Source organism: Dromaius novaehollandiae, chromosome 11 (assembly GCF_036370855.1).
Source record: "Dromaius novaehollandiae isolate bDroNov1 chromosome 11, bDroNov1.hap1, whole genome shotgun sequence".
Taxonomy (NCBI): domain Eukaryota; kingdom Metazoa; phylum Chordata; class Aves; order Casuariiformes; family Dromaiidae; genus Dromaius; species Dromaius novaehollandiae.
Genome location: NC_088108.1, coordinates 6,509,244 through 6,529,611, shown reverse-complemented (window position 1 = coordinate 6,529,611; position 20,368 = coordinate 6,509,244). Strand labels below are relative to the sequence as shown.

General features: G+C 38.7%; 2 protein-coding genes across 5 annotated transcripts in view; one reads left to right on the top strand and one right to left on the bottom strand.

The window, feature by feature from the left end:
* Positions 1-14,963, bottom strand: part of ACSL4 (acyl-CoA synthetase long chain family member 4) — a 75,165-nt gene extending 60,202 nt beyond the window's left edge. For 2 of the 3 annotated variants that reach the window (XM_026115747.2, XM_026115748.2), the window contains exons 1-3: positions 14,464-14,962; positions 12,929-12,998; positions 1,747-1,799 (exon numbers count right to left, since the gene is read on the bottom strand). The gene's annotated coding sequence lies outside the window, so the exon portion shown is untranslated. Of the gene's footprint in view, positions 1-1,746; positions 1,800-12,928; positions 12,999-14,463 lie in introns of all 3 variants that reach the window. The other variant, XM_026115746.2, reaches the window with a different exon arrangement.
* A 64-nt stretch (positions 14,964-15,027) lies between these two features.
* The window catches only part of TMEM164 (transmembrane protein 164), a 42,768-nt gene continuing 37,427 nt past the window's right edge, over positions 15,028-20,368 (top strand). Inside the window, exons 1-2 of one of the 2 annotated variants that reach the window (XM_064518144.1) lie at positions 15,028-15,309; positions 15,812-16,394. In XM_064518144.1, the coding sequence (XP_064374214.1) occupies positions 15,930-16,394 (465 nt within the window). In that variant the 5' untranslated portion in view covers positions 15,028-15,309; positions 15,812-15,929. Of the gene's footprint in view, positions 15,310-15,466; positions 15,616-15,811; positions 16,395-20,368 lie in introns of those variants that run through there. The other variant, XM_064518145.1, reaches the window with a different exon arrangement.

Here is a 20,368-nt window from a genome sequence, read left to right as displayed (position 1 = left end):
GAGAGCTCTGTGGTAAATATTTCCCGGACTCATGAAATAGACTAAATGAAAATACAAGTGACTGAGCTATGTAGGAATCACATCACAGTAGTACTGAAAAAAAAAAAAAAAGAAAAGAAAAGAAAAGAAAAGAAAAATATCCTTTCTTGTCTCCTGTTCTGTTAATGAAAACTGTTAGGAAACCTCCACTGCTGTAGTATGAATACAGGAACCATTGACTACAGGATTCGTCTGAATCCTGAGACAGGGAATATAGGCAGAGATACTAAATCTGCATAAGAATCTTGCCCTTCCCTCCTGCCATCCCCTATTTCTTCTTCATCTAGGGGTGTGAGGTTAGGAAATTGAGTTTAGTTCCTATTCCTTCCCTGCAGGACCCTCTAAAGCTGGATAGCTAGAGCACTCAGATGTAAATCAAGGCTTTATCCATGTCTCTCATGACAGAATTCTTTGGAAAGTGACCTGTTCAGAATTATCCTGCAAACTGCTGTCTGCCTGACCTTTCTCAAGCAGTTGCTTACCCTGAACTGTGGCAGTGTCAGCTCAAATCCACCCTATAAGGCAGGAAGTGAGAACAAACATTGATGACTTCCATGAATCTAGGCCCCTGCCAAGCTCCTAGCGACCAAATGCCACTGCCATTAGCGGAACCAAAAAAACCTTTTTTTTTTGATTGCTGCCTCTTTGGCTATGTCTGCCAGCCAAAGCATGATCTGAAAGCGCAAAGACCACTGACTAAACCTATTAAACTATCACCAGGCTGCCCCACCAGAAGCTCCCTGTATTTTAACTAATTACTATGAAAGCAAGGATATGAGCATTTTCTATAATAAAAACTCTGCAGAATCAGGTATCTATTCTTGCTTTTAAAGCAAAACTCTCTTATACAAGAGTATTGTGTATCATGCAGGTATAATTCTGAATCTCCTTTCTGCTGGTACTCCTTTCATGCCTTAAAAAGAAGCAGCCCAGCTCTTACTATTCCATTTCCTATGTGTATAAGAGTAGTGGTAACACCATCCCCAGGAGTTAAAGCAACAAAAATCTTGCTGCTACTGAAAAAGAGTTTTCTTTTTTTGTGTTACTTAATTAAGAGCATTACAATCAGTATTTAAGAGGGTGAACAGCCACTAGAGGGCTCATTATTCCATCTAGTCTTTTTAACAAAATGGTTAAATAAAACCATCAAGAGCAATTAGTAAAGAACTTAAACATGACCTCTGTCTTGTGTGGTGTTTCTATGACTTTATGAAACACAAACTTGCATGGTAAAACTGAGCATACCCATCTTTCTCCATAACTTACTAAAACAAACTCTAAAGAGATGAAATTCTACAAAGTAATAAATATATATTTATAAATGCATATCTTCAGTGAATCAATGCTAGAAAATATTGGCAAAGCTGAAAGCGGTTCTAGGGCACAAATAAGAACAATAGCATATTAGGCATAAAAGTCAGGATTCATTGTGTGATGTCTGAAGGCTGTTGTTTTCAACATGGTTTACGCTAGAAGATGAGCCATTTGGTATTTTACAGAATCTACTTTCATGGATTACTAAAAACTGAAGATATTAAAATAATGCATAATATTACTTATATTCAACAGAAATGTTAAAAGTGCAACTCCAATCTCTCTTTATGTTAATAAAAGATACATGTATCTAACAGAACTTGAAATATTTCACCTTTTCAGAGAAACCCTGATTCAAACCTGAGACAATAAAAGGTAAGAGTTATTACTCACCTGAGCAAAGCCTTGTGACGTGGCCTCATCCTGTTGTCTGCTCTGTCCATCAGCTGTAAAAGAATTGAAAGAACTAAATACTCTGGTTGGTCTGGTCCCAAGGCTAGCATATTTTCTTAATGGTATTGATGTATACTTTTCTTCCTCTCTGATCTAATGATGTAAGAAAAAAAAACAAAAACAAAAAAACCCAGCTGTGTCTCTTTGCACACACACATATTATAACACCAGTAGTCCAGTGATTAAAAACTAATAATTGACTTTCCCTCACATCAAAACATTCTAAATAATAAATTCAGGTATCTTTTTTTGCAGTCTAATTCTTGAATGATTAAACTTCACATTTTCAAGACAGTTGCTGCAAGCATGTTTGAATTAGAAACCTTTAAGTAAAACATATGCTGAGTTCCTTTTATATCACTGTAAAAGCTGAGACACTAAACACCTCCTTTCCTAAATATCACAAGACATGAAAATACATAGTGATAATACTATAGCATGACATGATTGGTCTCATCACGTACTATTCCACAATAGAATGGAATAGTACAAATTTTATAAAACTTATTTAACCAGAGATCAGATAATCTAATAGATCTTCTTCCTACCTTTTTTCTTGTTTCTGAGACTGGAATTACCTTTTGTTATATATTACAACATTTCACTGCAGTATTCATGATAAAGGCAAATTACACACAGGAATTTAGGGAAGATGCAAGTGTTCAGAATCTCTCAGGCTGAGATTTATAAGTGCTATTAGATTTCAGATTTTAAGAGTGAACTCAGTCTTGAGTTGCTGATAAAAGAAGCGTCATATTCTTTTATCTGCAGATGAAAGTCAGAGGTCGTAACAGATTTAACTTGCAACTTGGTTTCACAGGTACTATCTAAAGTTCTCTTCTTTTGCATCACAGTCACCTTTAAACACACATGGATTGTGGCATTATAGTCACCACTCTCTCACAATGCTTTCAAATTCTACAAAATTATTATTTTTTACCGGTCTCTGATCGGCCAAGAGACATTCACTGTCATCCCCATATGCAAACACTATGTTTCATTTTCATCATGGATTTATTACTCAAGCACTTACCACCCACCACTTCCCATGCTTGGCAATTTGAATTACTACTGAAACGACAAAACTAACACAAACACTTTGCTTTCATTTAATGATGTGCTCATCTAAAAACCATCATCTCTTTCCCAGTCATACTAGAAAAACTTCAGTTACTTGACCTTACAATTTTGGAAATATATCCTTTTCATGCGGGGAAAAACAAACAAATTTTAACCTAGTACTTTGATTATACTTCATTTAACTTTTTGGAGTACGTATTACCTGATCTCCATAGACCCATTCAAGGTGTTGATTTCCACCTTTAAAGATGTGGAAAATTTGAACGCCGATTTGCTTACAAATCAACGTTCCCCCTGTGTATTACTACAATAGTTGATGGTTGGTTTGTTTCCTGTATTAATAACTAGCGCTGGTACCACTGCACAAAAGTAATGGTTTGTATTTTAGACTGATATTCTTTTTACTGATTTCAGCTTGCTCTGGTTACTGAAGTTATCCTCTTGAGTCTGGTGGCCTGGAAAGCCTCTGTTGCAGGCAAGAAGGTTTTTTTTAAACTGTTGTTGCATAAGCTGCTATGTCAGTGCTTGCTACTGTACCTGCGCTACTCAGACTCTTCACGGGTGATTTTTAAATCTGGAATGAAATTCAGGGAAATAATTCATTTTTAAAAAACTGATCTTCATTCAGAATGAATCTACATCTGTATCTTTGGATTTTTTTTAATCTTTTGCTTGTTAATAATGTTATGTGCTGCTTTTGATCTAAGCTGAAGAACAATAAGGCTATTTGCACACAATTACCAGGTAATAATCTTAAACAGCAAACTTTAAAATTGTAAAATTTGTAACATTTTTAAACTCCTAAGATTAATATACAAATTTTTCATGAACACTTAGTCTCCTGCTTTAGCATTTAAAACCTGAAGTGTCAGAAAAATTTCACAACACAAAACACACTAAAGCAAAAGAAAGAATACACATCCCTTCCACTAATTTGTTACACTGATTATTCTCCTCCATCTCTGATTGACAGGTGATGACAGATTTCATAGGCATAAACTAAAAGGATTTCTAATAAGGCTTGATAGAACAGAACTGAAAAGCACAACTTCTTCTCATTGCATTTCTGTGTAGACTTACAGAATCAAATAACTCCTGTGTAAACCAGCAATGGGTAAAGTTAAACTCTGCCAAACATGAACTAACCAGCAATTCTTGTAAATTCAATTTGACAATCAAATTCATCACTGATTTGGTTCTTCTTGTCCTGAGATACTAGTATGAGAAGTATCTTGTAGTCTACCTATAGATAAGTCAGAGATCACCTGTGGTCAGTTGAAAGACTAGCTAAATATTGTTAACAAGTTTATTTAATTATTGTGGTTGTAAACATCTATAAGTGTGCATTATATTAATATTATAATATTTTGACTTGGAAGGATAGAGTGAAAAAAGTGCTCTTAGGACTGAGCTTCCAGAAAAAGAGTTTGGGTGGTTCTTTCTGAAATTCCTTTTATTATATTTCCAATAATACGGTGCTGGCACTGGACATGAAATAAAGCAAGTGTCTTGAAAATACAATGAAAACTGAAAAATAGCTAAACAGGACAGGCCACAGCCACAGAAAGGGATGAATGTCATAGAGCACTTCAAGGCATAAGATGTTTAGTTACTGGTGTGTGAAAAGAGCAGTTTTGTTCCTCTTTCTCTGAGTTCTCAAGATACTTCAAGCTTAGGAAGAATACATAAAAACATCTGGATGGACACTTTAATTTTCTTAAGAAAACATTTTATTTATTTTATATCAGACTGTTTTTTCCACACTCATCTTAAAAAAAATATTTTTCCCAAGCTCCAAATATTTTCAGAGTATTCTTTTACTCATTTAAGATATGAGCCTAAAGTGAAATGCATCACCGTTTCTCACATACTCAGTCTCCAGATGCAGAACTGTTAGCGATGATCGTCTGTATCTCAAAGCAATTCTCCTGCTTTTACATCCAACTGTTTATGTACCTATTAATATTGCAGCTTTTTATGTAAGTGGAAAAAATAAGTCAGATACTGCAAACAAATGACAGAAATGTGATTCAACAAAAAGCTGGTTCACATGGTTGTCATCTAACAAGTTTGTCGGTACCTTATAATTATTTTCAGTCCTTCAGACTGAAGAACATGAAAATATGATATGCTTTTTAAGCTTCTATTTTGAATGTTTCAAGTTGACATTTTTTTTTTCCTTTGGTATTGTCTAGTGTATGTTCTAGCTAAATTAGCTGACAGGGAGAGAGATATGACAAACAACAGCCTTTCATCTTCCTCTGAAGAAAAACCCTTGAGAGGAAATCAGCAATTACATTACAACAAGCCTTTCTTCAAATTCATAAAAAATATATGTGAGCAAATGGAAGAAAGTCAGAATAACTAATGGCAGAATTTCTACGAAACTAGCTTTGTAGCAACCAGAAACAAAGCTGTACTAAGTATGGCTTACCAGATTGAATTTTTCCATATGACTGCCCTGTAGGCACTTCTGATTGCAAAGGTAATTTTCAAAATGTGAACTAAATGTTCAGCAATGCAGTAATATCAGATACTGTAGATAATTCAACAGGAAAAATCCTAATATCTATAAGCATGTCCATTTTTGAGGGGGTTAAATATTAAGCCAGGGGACTAAAGATAATATAACTACTAGCTCTTCATTATTTCACTTGCTGATACCAGTATGCAAGAGGAAAGATACTATGATCCTACTGATTTGCTCAGATGCATCTTGTTCTGGTGGCCCAGGAGGGTAAGTGCCCCCCTCTCCCCCCCCCCTTTTTTTTTTTTTGCCAAAACTTGAGAGAGAACCATCAACAGTTACTTGGTATATGACCATTTATAACAGTTATATACAAAAGAACTGGAAGAGAAAAGAAACCTATTTCTGAATCAGTATCTTATGCTCAAGCTGTCTGGTGAGGAGAAATACATTTATCAAAACTAGCACTGAAGGAAATATTCTTGGTTAGATATTTTTTTTCCCCAAATTAAACAGTTTTGAAGACTAGATTCAATAGTCCCCTGCCCACGTATCTTGCACTGAAGTACAATAGAAGTGTTTAAAAATGGAAATCATAACTGATCAGTCTATTTCCCTTCTTCACACTGAATAAAATAAAACGAGTAAACAAACGGCATTTACCATAGTCAGCGTAGCATTGTAGCCTCACTGCTTTTGCCAGCAATCAAGGTTTTGGTTACTTTTTTTGAGATGGAAAATAAGGGAAGAATTTTCTTAAGACTAGACACAAGTTTCAGCACTTAGTAGAACTCAGCTTGGGGTACCAAAGCCATCCTAACAATGAAAAAAAAAATGTAAAATGAGAGAGAGAGAGAGAGAGAGAGAAAATGAATGTATGTAGGTACATTTCTGCAGAATTATTTCAGTTACGGAAACAATTTTCTTAATTTTTGAAAGGAAAGTATGTTTGATTTAACTCCTGGGTTCCAAGGAGCACAGAAGGAAGGCCAGTTGCAAAGTGGAAAGAATTAGGGTGTCACTAGAAAGCCAAAGAGACTTCAGTTTCTATATTTTTTAGAGAAACAAGCCTTCTGGCTTACAAGCCTAAGCAGTAGAAAAGTTGTTGCTTTCTGTGGACATGACTTGAATATATTTATGCCCCAAGTCGGTTAACTACTGGCACTGTGGCTAATCCAAGTCTCATTCTGACTGCTCAAAGCATAATCCAGACTGCAATACTGTGCCAAGTACCATCCTTCAGACAAGAAATGACAAGCGGAAGGGGTGTCTCAAGCCAGCTTCCATTATAAGCATATATGAATGATAAATTTGCTGCTGAGTCCAACGCTGACTCCATATGCACCTCCAAAGATCATCAGATCAAAGATCCTGCACATAATGTTTATGTTCTTTTAATAAAAATCCTTGTAAATAAACAGCAATACTTTAACAGGCATCTGATCATAACTTTTTGCAAAACTTGTCCCCATTACTGCTTTTTCCTTCAGTCCAGCTGCACTCTTTCCTTCCTATGTCAGTTAAGCAATTCCCCTTTCTTTCTGAGTATCTGTGTTTATACCAGCAGGAATTCAAAACTCCTCACTACTCAGATCAAGCACATGAAACTACGAAAATGCTAGGTTGCAAGCGGAGGGAACAAAACAAACCTTTGTCTCCAGTGCATGGTCAACGTTGCAAGACTTAACACTCACGGCTGACCAAGAAATGCTTAATAAAGGTGGGAGGAGAACAGAAAAAGGGAGAAGAGAGGAGAGAATGAAAAAGTTACTGATATAATGAAGTGGGAAGGTTTTTTGGTTCAGTTAAACTCCTGATTGCCACAGGCTTCTTATATGAACTTAGACAAGACACAATCACATTGCGCTTCATGTTTCTTTTGTGAAATAGGAATAAATACCACCTTTCTTACTGGGCTTTGAAGAGATGCATCAGCTCCAAAATAATGGATTGGTATCAGTGGGCAGCAAGGCCTGGATGCTCTGCAAGGGATGGTGAGCCAAGATCTGAGCGTGCTAACAAGGTAGGCAGCAGTGACCTCACCTATAAGGAGCTCAGGGATGAGCCAGCAAGTCAGGGTCAGGATCAGCTCTGGAGACAGTGATCAGGGTCAAGTGTAGCCCAGTGATCACCCAGCAAGTCACGGACAAGGCAGATCTGAGATCAAGCCTGGAAACCAAGCCAGTGAATTCCCATCAGGGCCAGAATCAAGGAGGTAAGAGACTGGGCACAAACACAGCTGCTGAACAGCTAGGATGTAGCACAGCTGAGGGCCAGTGATAAAGCTTCAGCTTAAACAGCAGCTCACAAAAGAAAGAAGGTGCAGGCCCTTGCATCTAACTTTCTTCACAACAGCTCTTATCAGTGAGGGAACAGCTAGCTAAACTCCTTGGCCAACAAAACTGGAAGGGAGGAATGTGCTCAGAGCCCTGAGAATTGGGGCCAGCTCCAACCATTACTAAAATGGCAGACCCTCTCAGATCATTGTTTTTAAAAGTCTTAGCATTAGTACTCACAATTTAATGGATTTTTTCCTAAAGATGTGGTCATCTGTTTTTGCATTTTGTATAAGATATCATGGATTATACACAAAGGACTAAACATTCATCCTGACACTCCAAATAATCGATTTTTCCATCAGCTCAAAGAATCTAATAAACTACTGATCATCAGAATTTTATTACATTGTGCATAATCTTGCATGATAAATTATAGATTCACTGTTAATGTAACTTTGCTGATGTCTTCAGCAATAACTGTAAGTATAATTATTCCCCAGGAATATTACTCCTCATTATTTCAAGGCTTAAAATATTATTTTGTTATTAAAAAAAATAATAATTTTTACATGACAAGAAGGATGCACAGTTTCTAGTAAACCTGTAGGTGTAACTACATACTGATGTCTAGAATCATATTTCCGAAGTATAGAAATATAGCTAGATGTTGACAGAGGAAAGCTCTTAATTTATGTACTTAAATTCAGAAGATTTAAGGACAGACTGAAAATAAGCCTGTACTTAAATGCTCTACTGAATAAAAATTAAGGAAAATATCCTTCATTCTTCTAGTTCTTCTGCTTTGAAGTTCAACTTTTGATGGTTATTGATTGTTATTTACCATGTGCCAGACTTCAGGCTTTGCCTTTACTTCTGTACTTACAAAATTTAATGGGAATTTGCAAGCAATATATTAGTGCAATAATTAGAAAAGAACCATAGAGCTTTATTTTGGAGTGGGAGCAATTTCACAATAAAAAAAAAATTAGAAGTCAGTTTATGTCAGCAAGAATGGGGCTGCTCTATGAAGGGAGGCAACACAGGAGCCAAGGGTGACCATGCACAGACAGAGGCAGTGACCTTGCCAAGAGGGGTGCAATCCCACAGCACCAAGTCAGGCAAGTAGAACAGGGTTGGTGACAGTGACAGGTTCTGTTGACAGTCCAGTGATCACCAGAGAAATGAGAGGTGACAAGTCAGCTCCGTGATCAGTCAGGGAAGTCCAGCCAACAACTGGGGGACTGGGCTGAGCACAGGTTCAGGGCTAACCACAACATGTAGAGGTAGAGGTCCCAGACAAAGCTGCTCACGGTAGTTAGGGCCTACTGGTGCACACAGGGCCCTGGCATTTCTTGATGGATTAACGTTAGATTTCACTACTTTGATATTTTAAGAAATCACAGAAAGAAAAAAAAAATCTCATGTTAGATACAAGAACAACCCTCAGGCTCTTGTGCAAACATCCTAGTCACAGGAATTTATCGCTTTTAGAGAACCATTTCTATTGACATATGCGATATATATGTTTACAAAGGATCTTAGAAAGAACATAAATTACTTAGTGAAGGGAAGAGAAGAAATGGGTAATAAACAGCAGGAAAGAGCAATGGCTTAGCAGTCTCTCAATAATACTCTGTTCTTTTTCACAGATTTCAAAGTGCTTTTCAAAGAAGCTGAAGAAACTGAAACAGAGCAAATCAAGGAACTATGCCTAAGCCACCCAGTAGATCAAGATCAGAGAACACAGATCTCTTGAATTTACAATGGATCAATATCTGTACAAGAATCAACAATATTGTGCTGTTCCAAAAAGAAAAAATCATTCTAGTATGTCAATTTTATATCAAATATACTCCTTCTTTTTAATGAGGGGATAATCGCAGAAAAACAGAGCTGTTAAGACATCTAGAGAGGTCATCTCATCCATCACCATAACCCAACATAGGATCAAATAGATCAGGGAAGTGCTCCAGATTACAGTTAACTCTCTGAGATGATAATGGTAATGTGAATCAGTTTCCTTATATAGACAACCACATAGCTCCAGAAAAACTTACGCTAGCATGAGGCAGTGTGAGAGAAAATGAGTAGCAAGGGGAAGAGGAAAGGCAGTCATGGTTTATACCAGCTGGCTTATACTACTACGAAGTGCTGAGCTATGATGCAACTTGTTCTTATTGAATATGTTCCTTGTTATTTTCTTAAACAGCATTTTTCACAATTGTAGAGACTATTTTAAAATTTAATTCTGCCAGCTTCGTGTCACCTACAAGATTAATAACCATATTCTCGATTCCACCATCTACATTGTTAATAAAAATACCAACCAGAACCAGACTAAATACAAACTCTAGGAATTCAGCAATATATTCTTACTGTTTGAGTGTGAACTATTGCTGACTATCCAACCAGATCTGTATAGCCCTTATAACAGATTTATCTTGACCATATTTCTTTAACTTTTCAATGAAAACGTCAGTTTTAATTAAGTTTTTGACACTCATGTGATAACAGGTCATCTGCTTCTATCCTTTCTCGAAAACCTGTTCTGTACTGGAAGAAAAAAAATCAAGTTTTCTGGCATGATTTATGACACGTCCATGGTGATTGCTCTTGTTCCCTGGTTATCATCTAGGTGCTAATAATAGTTTGTGTGATTAATTGTTCCAGAATTTTTCTGGGGATTGAAATTAATTTAATTGACCAATCTGTATTTCTCGGCTCTTGCCTCCCTCTTTAATAAGAGCAGTTTACAGTTGCTGCTTCTGTTTTTCAGCATCTCATTCATCTTCCTAGAGCTATTAGATATAATTGTTTATGGTTCTGATATTAAATCAGTCAATTCTTTAATTGTCCTTGCATGATATTGATCAGACGCAGATAAGTCAGATGTTTTCAAACTGTATGAGTGCTCCTAATCTGTTCTTTTCCCATTCTGGGCTAAGATCTTGGCATCACCTGTCCTAACTATCTGCTTGCAGGTGATCTTTTTATGAAGTCTGATAAAGAAAGCTAAAGTAATTGTTGCCTTTATCATTTGTTGACAGATTTTCTTCTCTATTGAGTAGGGTATTAATCCTCTTCTCTGTCTTCTTCTTATTACTAATACAGAATAATTTGTGTTATCTTTGATGTCTCCTGATAGTTCAATCCTCTCATGACCTCTTTTTAGTCTTTTGGTCTTTATACTTAGTAGTCTGACCTGTCTTAATTTATATTTTCTTTTCATGCTTAAGGTAAATAGTGAGCTCATGTTGTAGTCAAGCTAACCTTACTATTATCCCTATTCTACTCAAAATTGGGATAAACGTGCCCTTAGAATTATTTTTCTGAAGAACTGTCCCTCTTCTTAGCTCCTTATTTCCTTACACTTCCTTCCTATGAGATCTTAGCTATTAATTCCCTAAGTTTCAAAGCTTTCCTGAAGTCTCTTTTAGCTGTTATCTTTCCTTCCTTTTCTACAGACAACAAACTCTCATTTTGTAAATGCTCTCACACAAAACACTGCCTACTTTCACATTCTCAGCCAGGTCTTCCTCACTGGTTAGAACTGAGCTAAGAGCCTTATTTCTAGTTGTTTTCTGCATTCCCTGTAACAAAACCAAGCAAATTGACCAATTCCTCGTATTCTTGTGGCTTGTTCATGTTCTTTTCCAAATAGATATCCAAGTAGTTAAAATGCCTTATTACTACTAAGTTTTTCACTTCAGCTAGTTGATCTTAAAATAACCATCCACCTTGTTATCTTAGGTAAGCTCACCTTGCTGTCATGTGCTTCTCTCCTTTTATTATCATGTATATTGTCACAAGTCTAATTTATGACACATTCTGCACCCCAGAACAATGTATGTTTTTTTGCTATAACAAAGCAAAGCAAAACATCCTCCCTTTTCCTATCCTTATTTGAATAAGGATATATTAATATCCTCTTATATTAATATTCTGGTTTTCTGTTAAAATATCCATTAATTATATGGAACTATTCATGCTAGTTAAGTCATCATTTTGATCTTATTTTAAGAGTTCCAATGTCTCTTATTCCCCCTGAATTAGTATGTCAGTATCTAAAAAGAATTACTTTCTTGTCTGGCCTATTACTCTATTATTAATAGCTATTTTTTTTAGTTTTTATGCCTTATTACGTAAGAATGTGCATTCATCCATAGAACAATATCCTCTGATTTGTTAACAAAGCATCATGCATATCAACGGTAGAGAGATGCAAAGCTCTTTTGAAGTTGAGGAAGCAGAATAGAGCTATCAAACTCTAAGATTCTAAAACTTGGCAATGTTTGTGTGCTTTCAAAGGAGGCCATGTTCAATTAAATAGTGAACTTACTACATTATATTTTTAAATGTTACTATTTAAATTTTGGGAGAGCATCAACTTGCTGACTACACACTTTAACTGAAACCCAACAGGTGTTTCTGTGTATTCACGTAGAAATAATCCATACAGTGATAAATCCTTCTTGCAACACACTTGCTGAAATCATCTGTTTAAAAAAGACTCTTGGTTTTAGGAAGCCTCTTATGTATTCATATCGATATTACGTAAGACAAGCCCTTAGTAAACTCGAAGTTTTGCTGATAGAATTAAATTTATTATTAAAAAAATCCTCTTTATACATGTTAAGAAACAAACTATTTTGCCACCGCTGTTAAATTTTCACTTATTAAATCTTGAAAGAGACTATAGCAGTCTCTTGTAGCTCCACTTTCCTGTTCTAATGGATTTCTCATTAATCCACTGCTAAGATTAAGATCTAAGCTATTCTGATCTAAATGACAATAATAAACAAATTGAGTAATCAATAATTAAGTGGATCAGTCTTGAACATTTGAACGTGTTTCACCTGGTTCTTATGCACTGTGACTGTATGATTTATTTCCTTTCTTTACTTTATGATTCTGAATGTTATATAAATAACATATTACTTTTATATATTAAATATATATATTCTTTCTCCAAAGATTTATTGCAACCTTTATTGCAAGGTTTCTATATTTAACAATCCTAACAAGATCCCCCCAACAAGAACTAGCACTAATGCCAATAGTTTGGTAGTTCTTTTCTTTCCCTATTTCTAAAACATAAGAATACTGTTTATAAACACAAGCACAGATTATTTTCTCTCATGGGGTCCACCAATTGGATCATCTGCTGCTCTGAACAACCTGGAACAGACCCATCTCTTTCCACTCCCTTAACCACATACAGTAGAACAGCTACTACTGCTAGAAGCAATGGCAGACAGCCTTGTATCTTGCATCTGTGTTTCCTCTTGTCTCTCACCTTTTGCAGCGTCTGTGGTCTGCTTCTGGGAATTCGCATTTCCCGAACTCTTCTGTGAGGTGACAGTGACCTATGATCAGAAGAGCAATATATTGTCAGGCATTCTTACCTCAGATACAGCAATTTCTTTAGATTGCTTTCACAAAGAAATGCATCTTATGCACTTGTGATCTCTGAACCCTTTTCCTGATAACTGGGTACATGCAAGAGATCTAAATGTGTGAGCAAATGAGGAAAAGACCAGAACATGAGTATAGCAATGATCTGTTTTGATGGGCTGGTGACAAGCCCATGGATGCATTTATATTGTTGAACTAGCCCGAGCTGGAATGCCGGTTTGGAGTAGCCAGTAGTTTCTCAAAACACACAGAGGCATGAAGTATTGTTATCCACTACACTGCTGAGCTACTAGACCTCTTCACTTTTGAGGGGCGTCTAGTAAGAAAACTGAAAATGTAGAAAGTCTGTGGAGGCAGGAGATTGTTGGGACTTTCCTTTAGGATTTCAGGCCTCTGAGGCTGATAACACTTAGAGGTACAAAAAGGAATCAGGTGGGAGTTGGGGTTGTGTGGGGAGAAGCGGGGAACTGCGAATATTGAGGTAAGAGAATGTAGAATATATATCTATAGGAAAAAATGAGTTTTTCTACTCATAAATGTTTTTTTCCTTCAGATGCGATTTTCACTTCTCATATCCTTGCAATGTAGGCATTATTATTGCCATTTGACAATTGTGAAATTTTGACAAGAAATTGGATTACTTGCCTACATGCATTAAAAGTCATAGTGAGTGCTGAAATTCAAGAGTCCATATAGTATAAATGTCTCTGGAATAGAAACTGTTCCAGAAGATATATCAGTGTAGTTAGTGTAGACAGTCCTCAGAATATCCTTGAGGACTGATAGTTTAACAATAACCAGAAACATGCAATAACTATAGTCTTTGAAACGTGGGCTATTTTTTTCATTAAATATATGTGAAGAAGTCTGTCTGTTTCCCCCACTTGTAATAATGCACGCTCCCAAAATAAAATGCATGCATTTCTGATAAACTGAGCACTCTAGATTTACTGTTGCACTATAATAATTGTCACACACAGACAGTAATGAAACAGTAATACAAACTGTTCCCAGTACAACACGCATTATATAGTGCCCTACTGAACAAGAAATGACTAGTTGCACCCAGGCAATGGGCAGGCTCCCTGAAATGAAACCTATAAAGTGAGACAGCTGTCAGGGTGTATCCACTTACAGTTCTAACTACCTTGACAATATCTCCTTAATCCACTATTCTACCTAGATCTTCATCTGCCTTTGTCCTTCAGATAGAAACAGAATTGCATATTTGCAGTACATTTACTTCACAAAACCATAAACCAGTCAACTCCAAGAACCAAACCTGGCCTCTGTCTGCAAAGACTCAGTTCTGCAGGTATGCATGTAAATCATTTATGCACACATATCAGTGGCATCTCTACTGTACACATTGCATGTGACCACAATTTCCACGTACAATTGACTGCATGTACTCACCATGCATGCAGACAGGGACTACGGTGAGGCCCCTCTGAAGTTTGGCCTTCCATATTGTGCCAGAAGGAAGCAGGCCACTGCAGTTTCTTGACTAATACTTGCTGCAACAGCACTTGCAAAACTAGTTTATCAAGTTAACGCTGCTTGTTGAATCAGTTCAGCAAACAGCCTTGTGATTATGAGCACCCGGCTCCACAAAAGCCAGCAGTGCAGGAGCCAGAGCCCTAGCAGCACAGAAAAAAACTATTTTTGGCTCTTTTACTTCCTCTCTGCCGACTGAACAGAGGGGAGCTGGGTCGAGTGAGGACACCAGAACAACCCTCGGGTGTCTCATGGAGGCTGGTTTCGAGAGGGAGGAGGAAAGGGAGGCAGCTGAGAGAAAGCAGAAGCAACAGGCAGGAGGAAGCAGAGGAAGGGGAAAGCAAGAGAGGAAGGAAAGCAAGAGACACCTAGCAGAGGACGAAGAGGAAGAAGTAGCAGCGAAGGAGATGGGAGGAGGCGGGTAGATAAGGCAGCCGCGAGAGGCGGGAGCAGCCGAGGCGGAGGGAGGAGCGGACGGGCGAGCGCAGCCAATCTGGGGGGCTCGTCCATTTTTCGGTGCGAGTCAGGCACGTCAGTGGGGTGATGCTACGGCCCTGGGAAGGGGCTGGGAGCGCCGCGGGACGTGGTGGTGGTGGTGGTGGGGCACAGCCCGCCCGCTCGGGCTTGTAAGCGCCGCCGCTGAGGGGAGCGCTGCTTCCTCCTTCCCCGGCCCGCCCGCCAAGGCCAGCCCCATGGCTGGGGGCGCCGGGCCTGCCTCTGAGCCGCGCTCCCTCACGGAGCCGAGATCCGCTCCCGCTGCCTGAGGTACCGGGCCGCTGCCCTGAGGGCGCCGATCGCGGCGCGCGGGCGAGGAGCCGTTGGGCGCGCGGGCGAGGGGCCGCTGGCGAGGGGGACCGCTGGGCGAGGGGCCGCTCGGCGTCCAATCGGCGCCCAATCAGCGGCCGTTCGGCGCCCAATCAGCGGCCGTGGGGTGCCCGGGCAGCGGCCGTTCGGCGCCCGGAGGCTGTCGCGCGGCCCCGCGGGGCAGGGGGAGCAGGGCGCGCAGGCGGGGGAGGCCGAGGCCGAGGGCAGCGAGCCGAGGAGCCCGGCGCAGGACGGCGTGGGGGCCGGGTAAGGGGAGAGAGGCGGCCGCGGGGCGGGGCGGGGCGCGTGGTAGTGCCGGCCGAGGAGAAGGGCAGTCCGGTAACGCTCCGGCGGGGGAGAGCGAAGGGTGTTAACGGGGCTGGGAGGGTAGCGGGTCTCGGGGCGAGCGGCTGGCACCGCTGTGCAGTGACCCCGTTCATCTGTAACTCCTCTCCCCTTGCAGGCTGTTGCTTGCAGTTACCGTCCTGGCGTCAAGAGGAAAACCCCAAATCTAGCCTTGTTGTGGGCTGCTGGCTTCTCCTGAAGCTCGGGAGGGAACAGAGGGGACGTCCTTGCATTTCATGTTTCGTCAGCCCGACAGCATTTTGGCTTTGATTCCATCTTGCTCCTACCTGTTCCCGGACAGTGACGGGGAGGAGAAGAGGCACTATCCCACCATGTCCCGTTACAGCCTCCACAACCTCCTGGACTGGCTGTACGGGGGGGTGGACCCCAGCTTTGCTGGCAATGGAGGGCCAGAATGCGCTGCCTTTCTCTCCGGGCAGCAGCGTCTGCTGGAGAGCTTGGTCTTCCTCAGCGTGGGTTTTGTGGAGATCCTGCTGTCCCTGTGGAAGCTGAGGCAGCTGCATTGCAGGGAGCTGGAGGGTCATCTGCTACAGCAGCCCCAGGCTAAGCAGGAGAGCTTGGGCAAAAATCTGCTACTGGTGGCTCTCTGTCTCATCTTTGGGCTGGAGGTGGGGTTCAAGTTTGCTACCAAGACTGTCATTTACCTACTGAATCCATGTCATGTGGTCACTATGATGCAGGTAAGGCCCATGTGTGGTTACCAGGAAGTTTGCTTTAGCTTTATACTTGCAAGGCAGTATTTTTATATAGTCAGTTGTGGACCAAAAGTGCATAAGAAGGGTACAAATGTCAAGAATTGATATAAATTTTTAATACTGATTTAGTTTTTAATTGGCCAAACTGAAATCTATGAAGAAGCAAAAGTCAAATGAAAATACTAATGTCAGACTTCCTGCTTGGAAAGGCAAAAGATTAGTTACCTTTACCTGATCATTGCTCCAAGAATAGAAAATGCTGTTTCCAGTGACAGTAGTGGTAAAATTTGCACCAAATTTAATGAAAGCAAGGCTATTGCTAACGGGCTGATGTAGTTCACTGGTAACTTTTTCAGGTAAGTTTTCTTTCAGGGATGTGAATGTGTTTTGTGAAGTTGTTGAAGAAATGAATTATTCCTCGTGCAGAAAATTTTGATACTGGCTTTCTAATTTTAAAAGCTGAATGGTAAGGAAACCAATGTTACCTGTGTCACATTTATCTGTGGGTGAAATAACTGGGCTGGCTGAATACCTGTGGATACACTGTGTAACTTAATGACTTGTGTCTAGCTTGCAGATGCACTTTAATATACAGTTTGTGTAGCGGTTGGAATACTGGAAATGTTCATAAACAATTCCTGAACTGTGATATCTAAACCTTATGAGCTCTGTTTTCCAGCAGTCCTGTACATGTACCTAGAAGTCACCTTCACTGAGAATGTAATTATTTTTGACATCTCCCAAACTCCTTTATTATTTTGTTTAATTTCTCTAATGCTCTAGCCTCAACACTGGACAATTTACAAATCAAGAATTAATAAAAGAATGTCAAAAAGACTTTCATAAAAGCTGCCATGATAAAAATATCTGTCTAATAGCAATAACAAATAAAAATCAAACCAATGTAGTTCTTACTCTCAGTCTCCCTTTGCAGAAGGCCAAGGATCAGGGGCAACTGATCTAGGCTGTATCAGATCAAGCCAGTTCTTACTTTCACTCCTGGAGAGCATTTGCTGAAAAAGGAATGGTAACATTGTTTTCTTGTAGTACCAGCGGTCTAAGGGAGATGGGTATCCATTTAAGAGGGGAAAACCAAGCTCTTTACAGAAATATTCAAGAAATTTATAGCAATTAACTTGCTGTTCCAGAACTTAATTAGTAGGGTATGTAAATTGCTTAGCAGTGATGCAACGTTAGCTCATAGGACTATAGGACACTTGCTGCCCATAAAGTGGTAACAATAGCTGTGCAATCAATCAGTCAAGATTGGTAATGAAATGGAAAACATAAGTTAGGCAAGAGCTGTAGAAATATTTGAGAAATGAAAAGAAATGGAATGTGGCCATATTATTTTAACTCTTAATATTTACTGGAAGATTTTCCGATTAATTCTCTGGATTAGAAGGTAAGGTTAGATTACTGTTATGACAGATAAGTTTAGTTCCCCTGATATGGTATTATGATATTATGTTACAATAGTAATATGATATTTATTATAGGTGTTCAGAAAAAGCTGGTACTTATGCATAAATCAGGGAGCTACTATTATTTAGCTCATTTATTAATGGTCTCCTCCGGGAAGACAGAGATTTAACTTTTGTAGTGAGGCATGGGCAACTCTTTTTAAATAATCTCTTTCAGACCACAGTTGCAAACCAGTTGTGGAGCATGTTTAAATCTATGCTAATAACTAATTGGAAATTAGTTATTATACAGCAATTTATTCTGTGAAATTCAGAAGATGGTATGTCAGCAAAATGCAGAAGTTAGGCCTCTTCATCTTTAAACAGCTGCCTTAGGTATAGGTAGGCCCATGTTTAATGTAGAGGATGAAAACAGTTGCAAAACAACAGCGTTCAATAGAGAAAACAAGTTAGATAACAAGACTGATGTCTTCCATCAGCAAGAAAAAAATATATACGGTTGGAATCCTGTGAGTTTTATTCTTCTGCTCTGAGTTTGCTCAAGGCAGCAGGTTGGCAATGAGATATATGAAAATATGTTACCATTTTCTTCTATTCTTACAATTGTTTGTACATAATTCTGCTGCTGGGCCTAAACAATAGGATGAACAGTGGTAGGAGGTGAAGAGATGAAACATGCTGCAACATTTGAGGTCACTGAAAGGGAAGCCAACAGTAGCTGTTGGTAAAGGTCTCGTCTTGCACTCGATTTCTGTTTTCCTTTTCTAAGCTGAGACTATTTCATCTCAGAGCAACAAAGGCTCTGGGCTGTAAGTCAGAAATATTTGGAACTGGAAACTGCCCTCCAATTTTGTCTGCATAAAAGCAAAAGTCCTGCTTTTGAATGACCTAAAAGTGAAATGAACTAACAAAATAAAATGAGACTTAAACCTTGCGGTGTATTTGAGTAGACAAAACTGCATAATATAATGGTTACTGAGTTGTGCAAATAAATGTGTTTTGTTCAGGTGTCTAATTTCTGCATATCACTTACGCCAACCAGTGTTCAAATCAAATCTCCTTCATAAGCAGGAAGAACTAGTTTAGATGTGTCATCAGAAGGCTAAAGTGTTGGTCAAACGAACATACTCATTTAAACTACCAAAACAGTTCTCTTGGTTAATCAGATTCAGAGAGCTTGTTGCCATCCTGTCAGCTAGTTGAATCATCTAGAAATAATACAGTTTATTTCCACACCTGGACTTAGTTTAGGTTTCTTGCTTAACTTTTGGAGGAAGAATGACAATGTTGTTTTTTCACCTGTGATGTAAGTGCAGCATCATTTAAAAAAGGGTGGGGGGAACCGGAACTATTTGTTTCTTGATAAGCTGCTTTTCTTTTTTTCTTTTTTTTTTTTTTTTTTTTGATAAAGGTAGAATGGGAATTTTTGTAGTATCTTTGACAGCTGTCACACGGGGATGGAGGTGTATTTGTGCAGTGCAGTTATTTAGTTGGTGTGGTGTAGCAGGAGAAATGGCCTCTATAGAAAGTAAGAATTCTGTTATAGCTTGACTTTTCTTTTTTAAGTTCTTTTTCTACATGGAGTGCTCTTACTGAAGATGATTTGAATACCTCTTTAAAAAAAGAAAAGAAAAAAAAAGAGAAAAAGAGTTATTAAGACTGAGTATGTGATTGGAGCAATGATACTGCTGTAAACTTGGCATGAAAGGGTATGCTAAAGGAGACACATTTTAAGACTAGTAGTATATTGCAATCCTGTTTTTCCTTGTATAGCAGGAAAAGATTTACCATATGTATAAGACATACCTTTGGCAGGAATAGACTGTCCTAAGTGCAAAATTTATGTCCTTAAGAAAATGTTTTTTAGGAAATAGTCAAACATTGCTGGATGGTTCTATCAAACAATGATCTTTTTAGGCAAAGGGAACTAAATTAAAGGGAAAGTGTGTGTATGGGGGAAGACAAGGGGAAGAAATGTCTAAAATATAGAGGAGTTCAGTTTCACGCAGTGATCTTGATCTTAGAGCTGAACTTTGTATAATTAAAATCAATGCTAAGTACATCTGTAATTTGATAAATAATAAATCCTATGTTCACTATTTCCAGTTTTAGCTTCTTTAGAGACCTGCAGCCTTCCTGTCCTCTGTAAGAGAGGCTACTGTGTTTTTTAGAAACAATGGGCTGTTTTTAGAACTTACATAATAAATATAGCTTGACTGAGTCTGCATCATTTGGGAATCTGTCCCAGCGTATAATTCATTAATTCTCTCTCTCTCCCTCCCCCTCCCCCTTCCTCCCCTCCCCCCCCCCCCCAATTTTTTAAACATTGGAAAAAATCTGATTAGGCGGTCAAATGTGATTTTTAGGTGTGATTGTAAATTTAATTTTCATACACTGCTCCTAAATATCTTTTAATATTTGGAAGAGTCCAGTTAAGGTGTGTGTGTTTTTTATATTCTCTCTCTTCAAAACCTTGAATTAAAAATCTAGGGTCATTTGTAGCCTGTTGTTTGATAGTGGGTATGAAGAATGTTT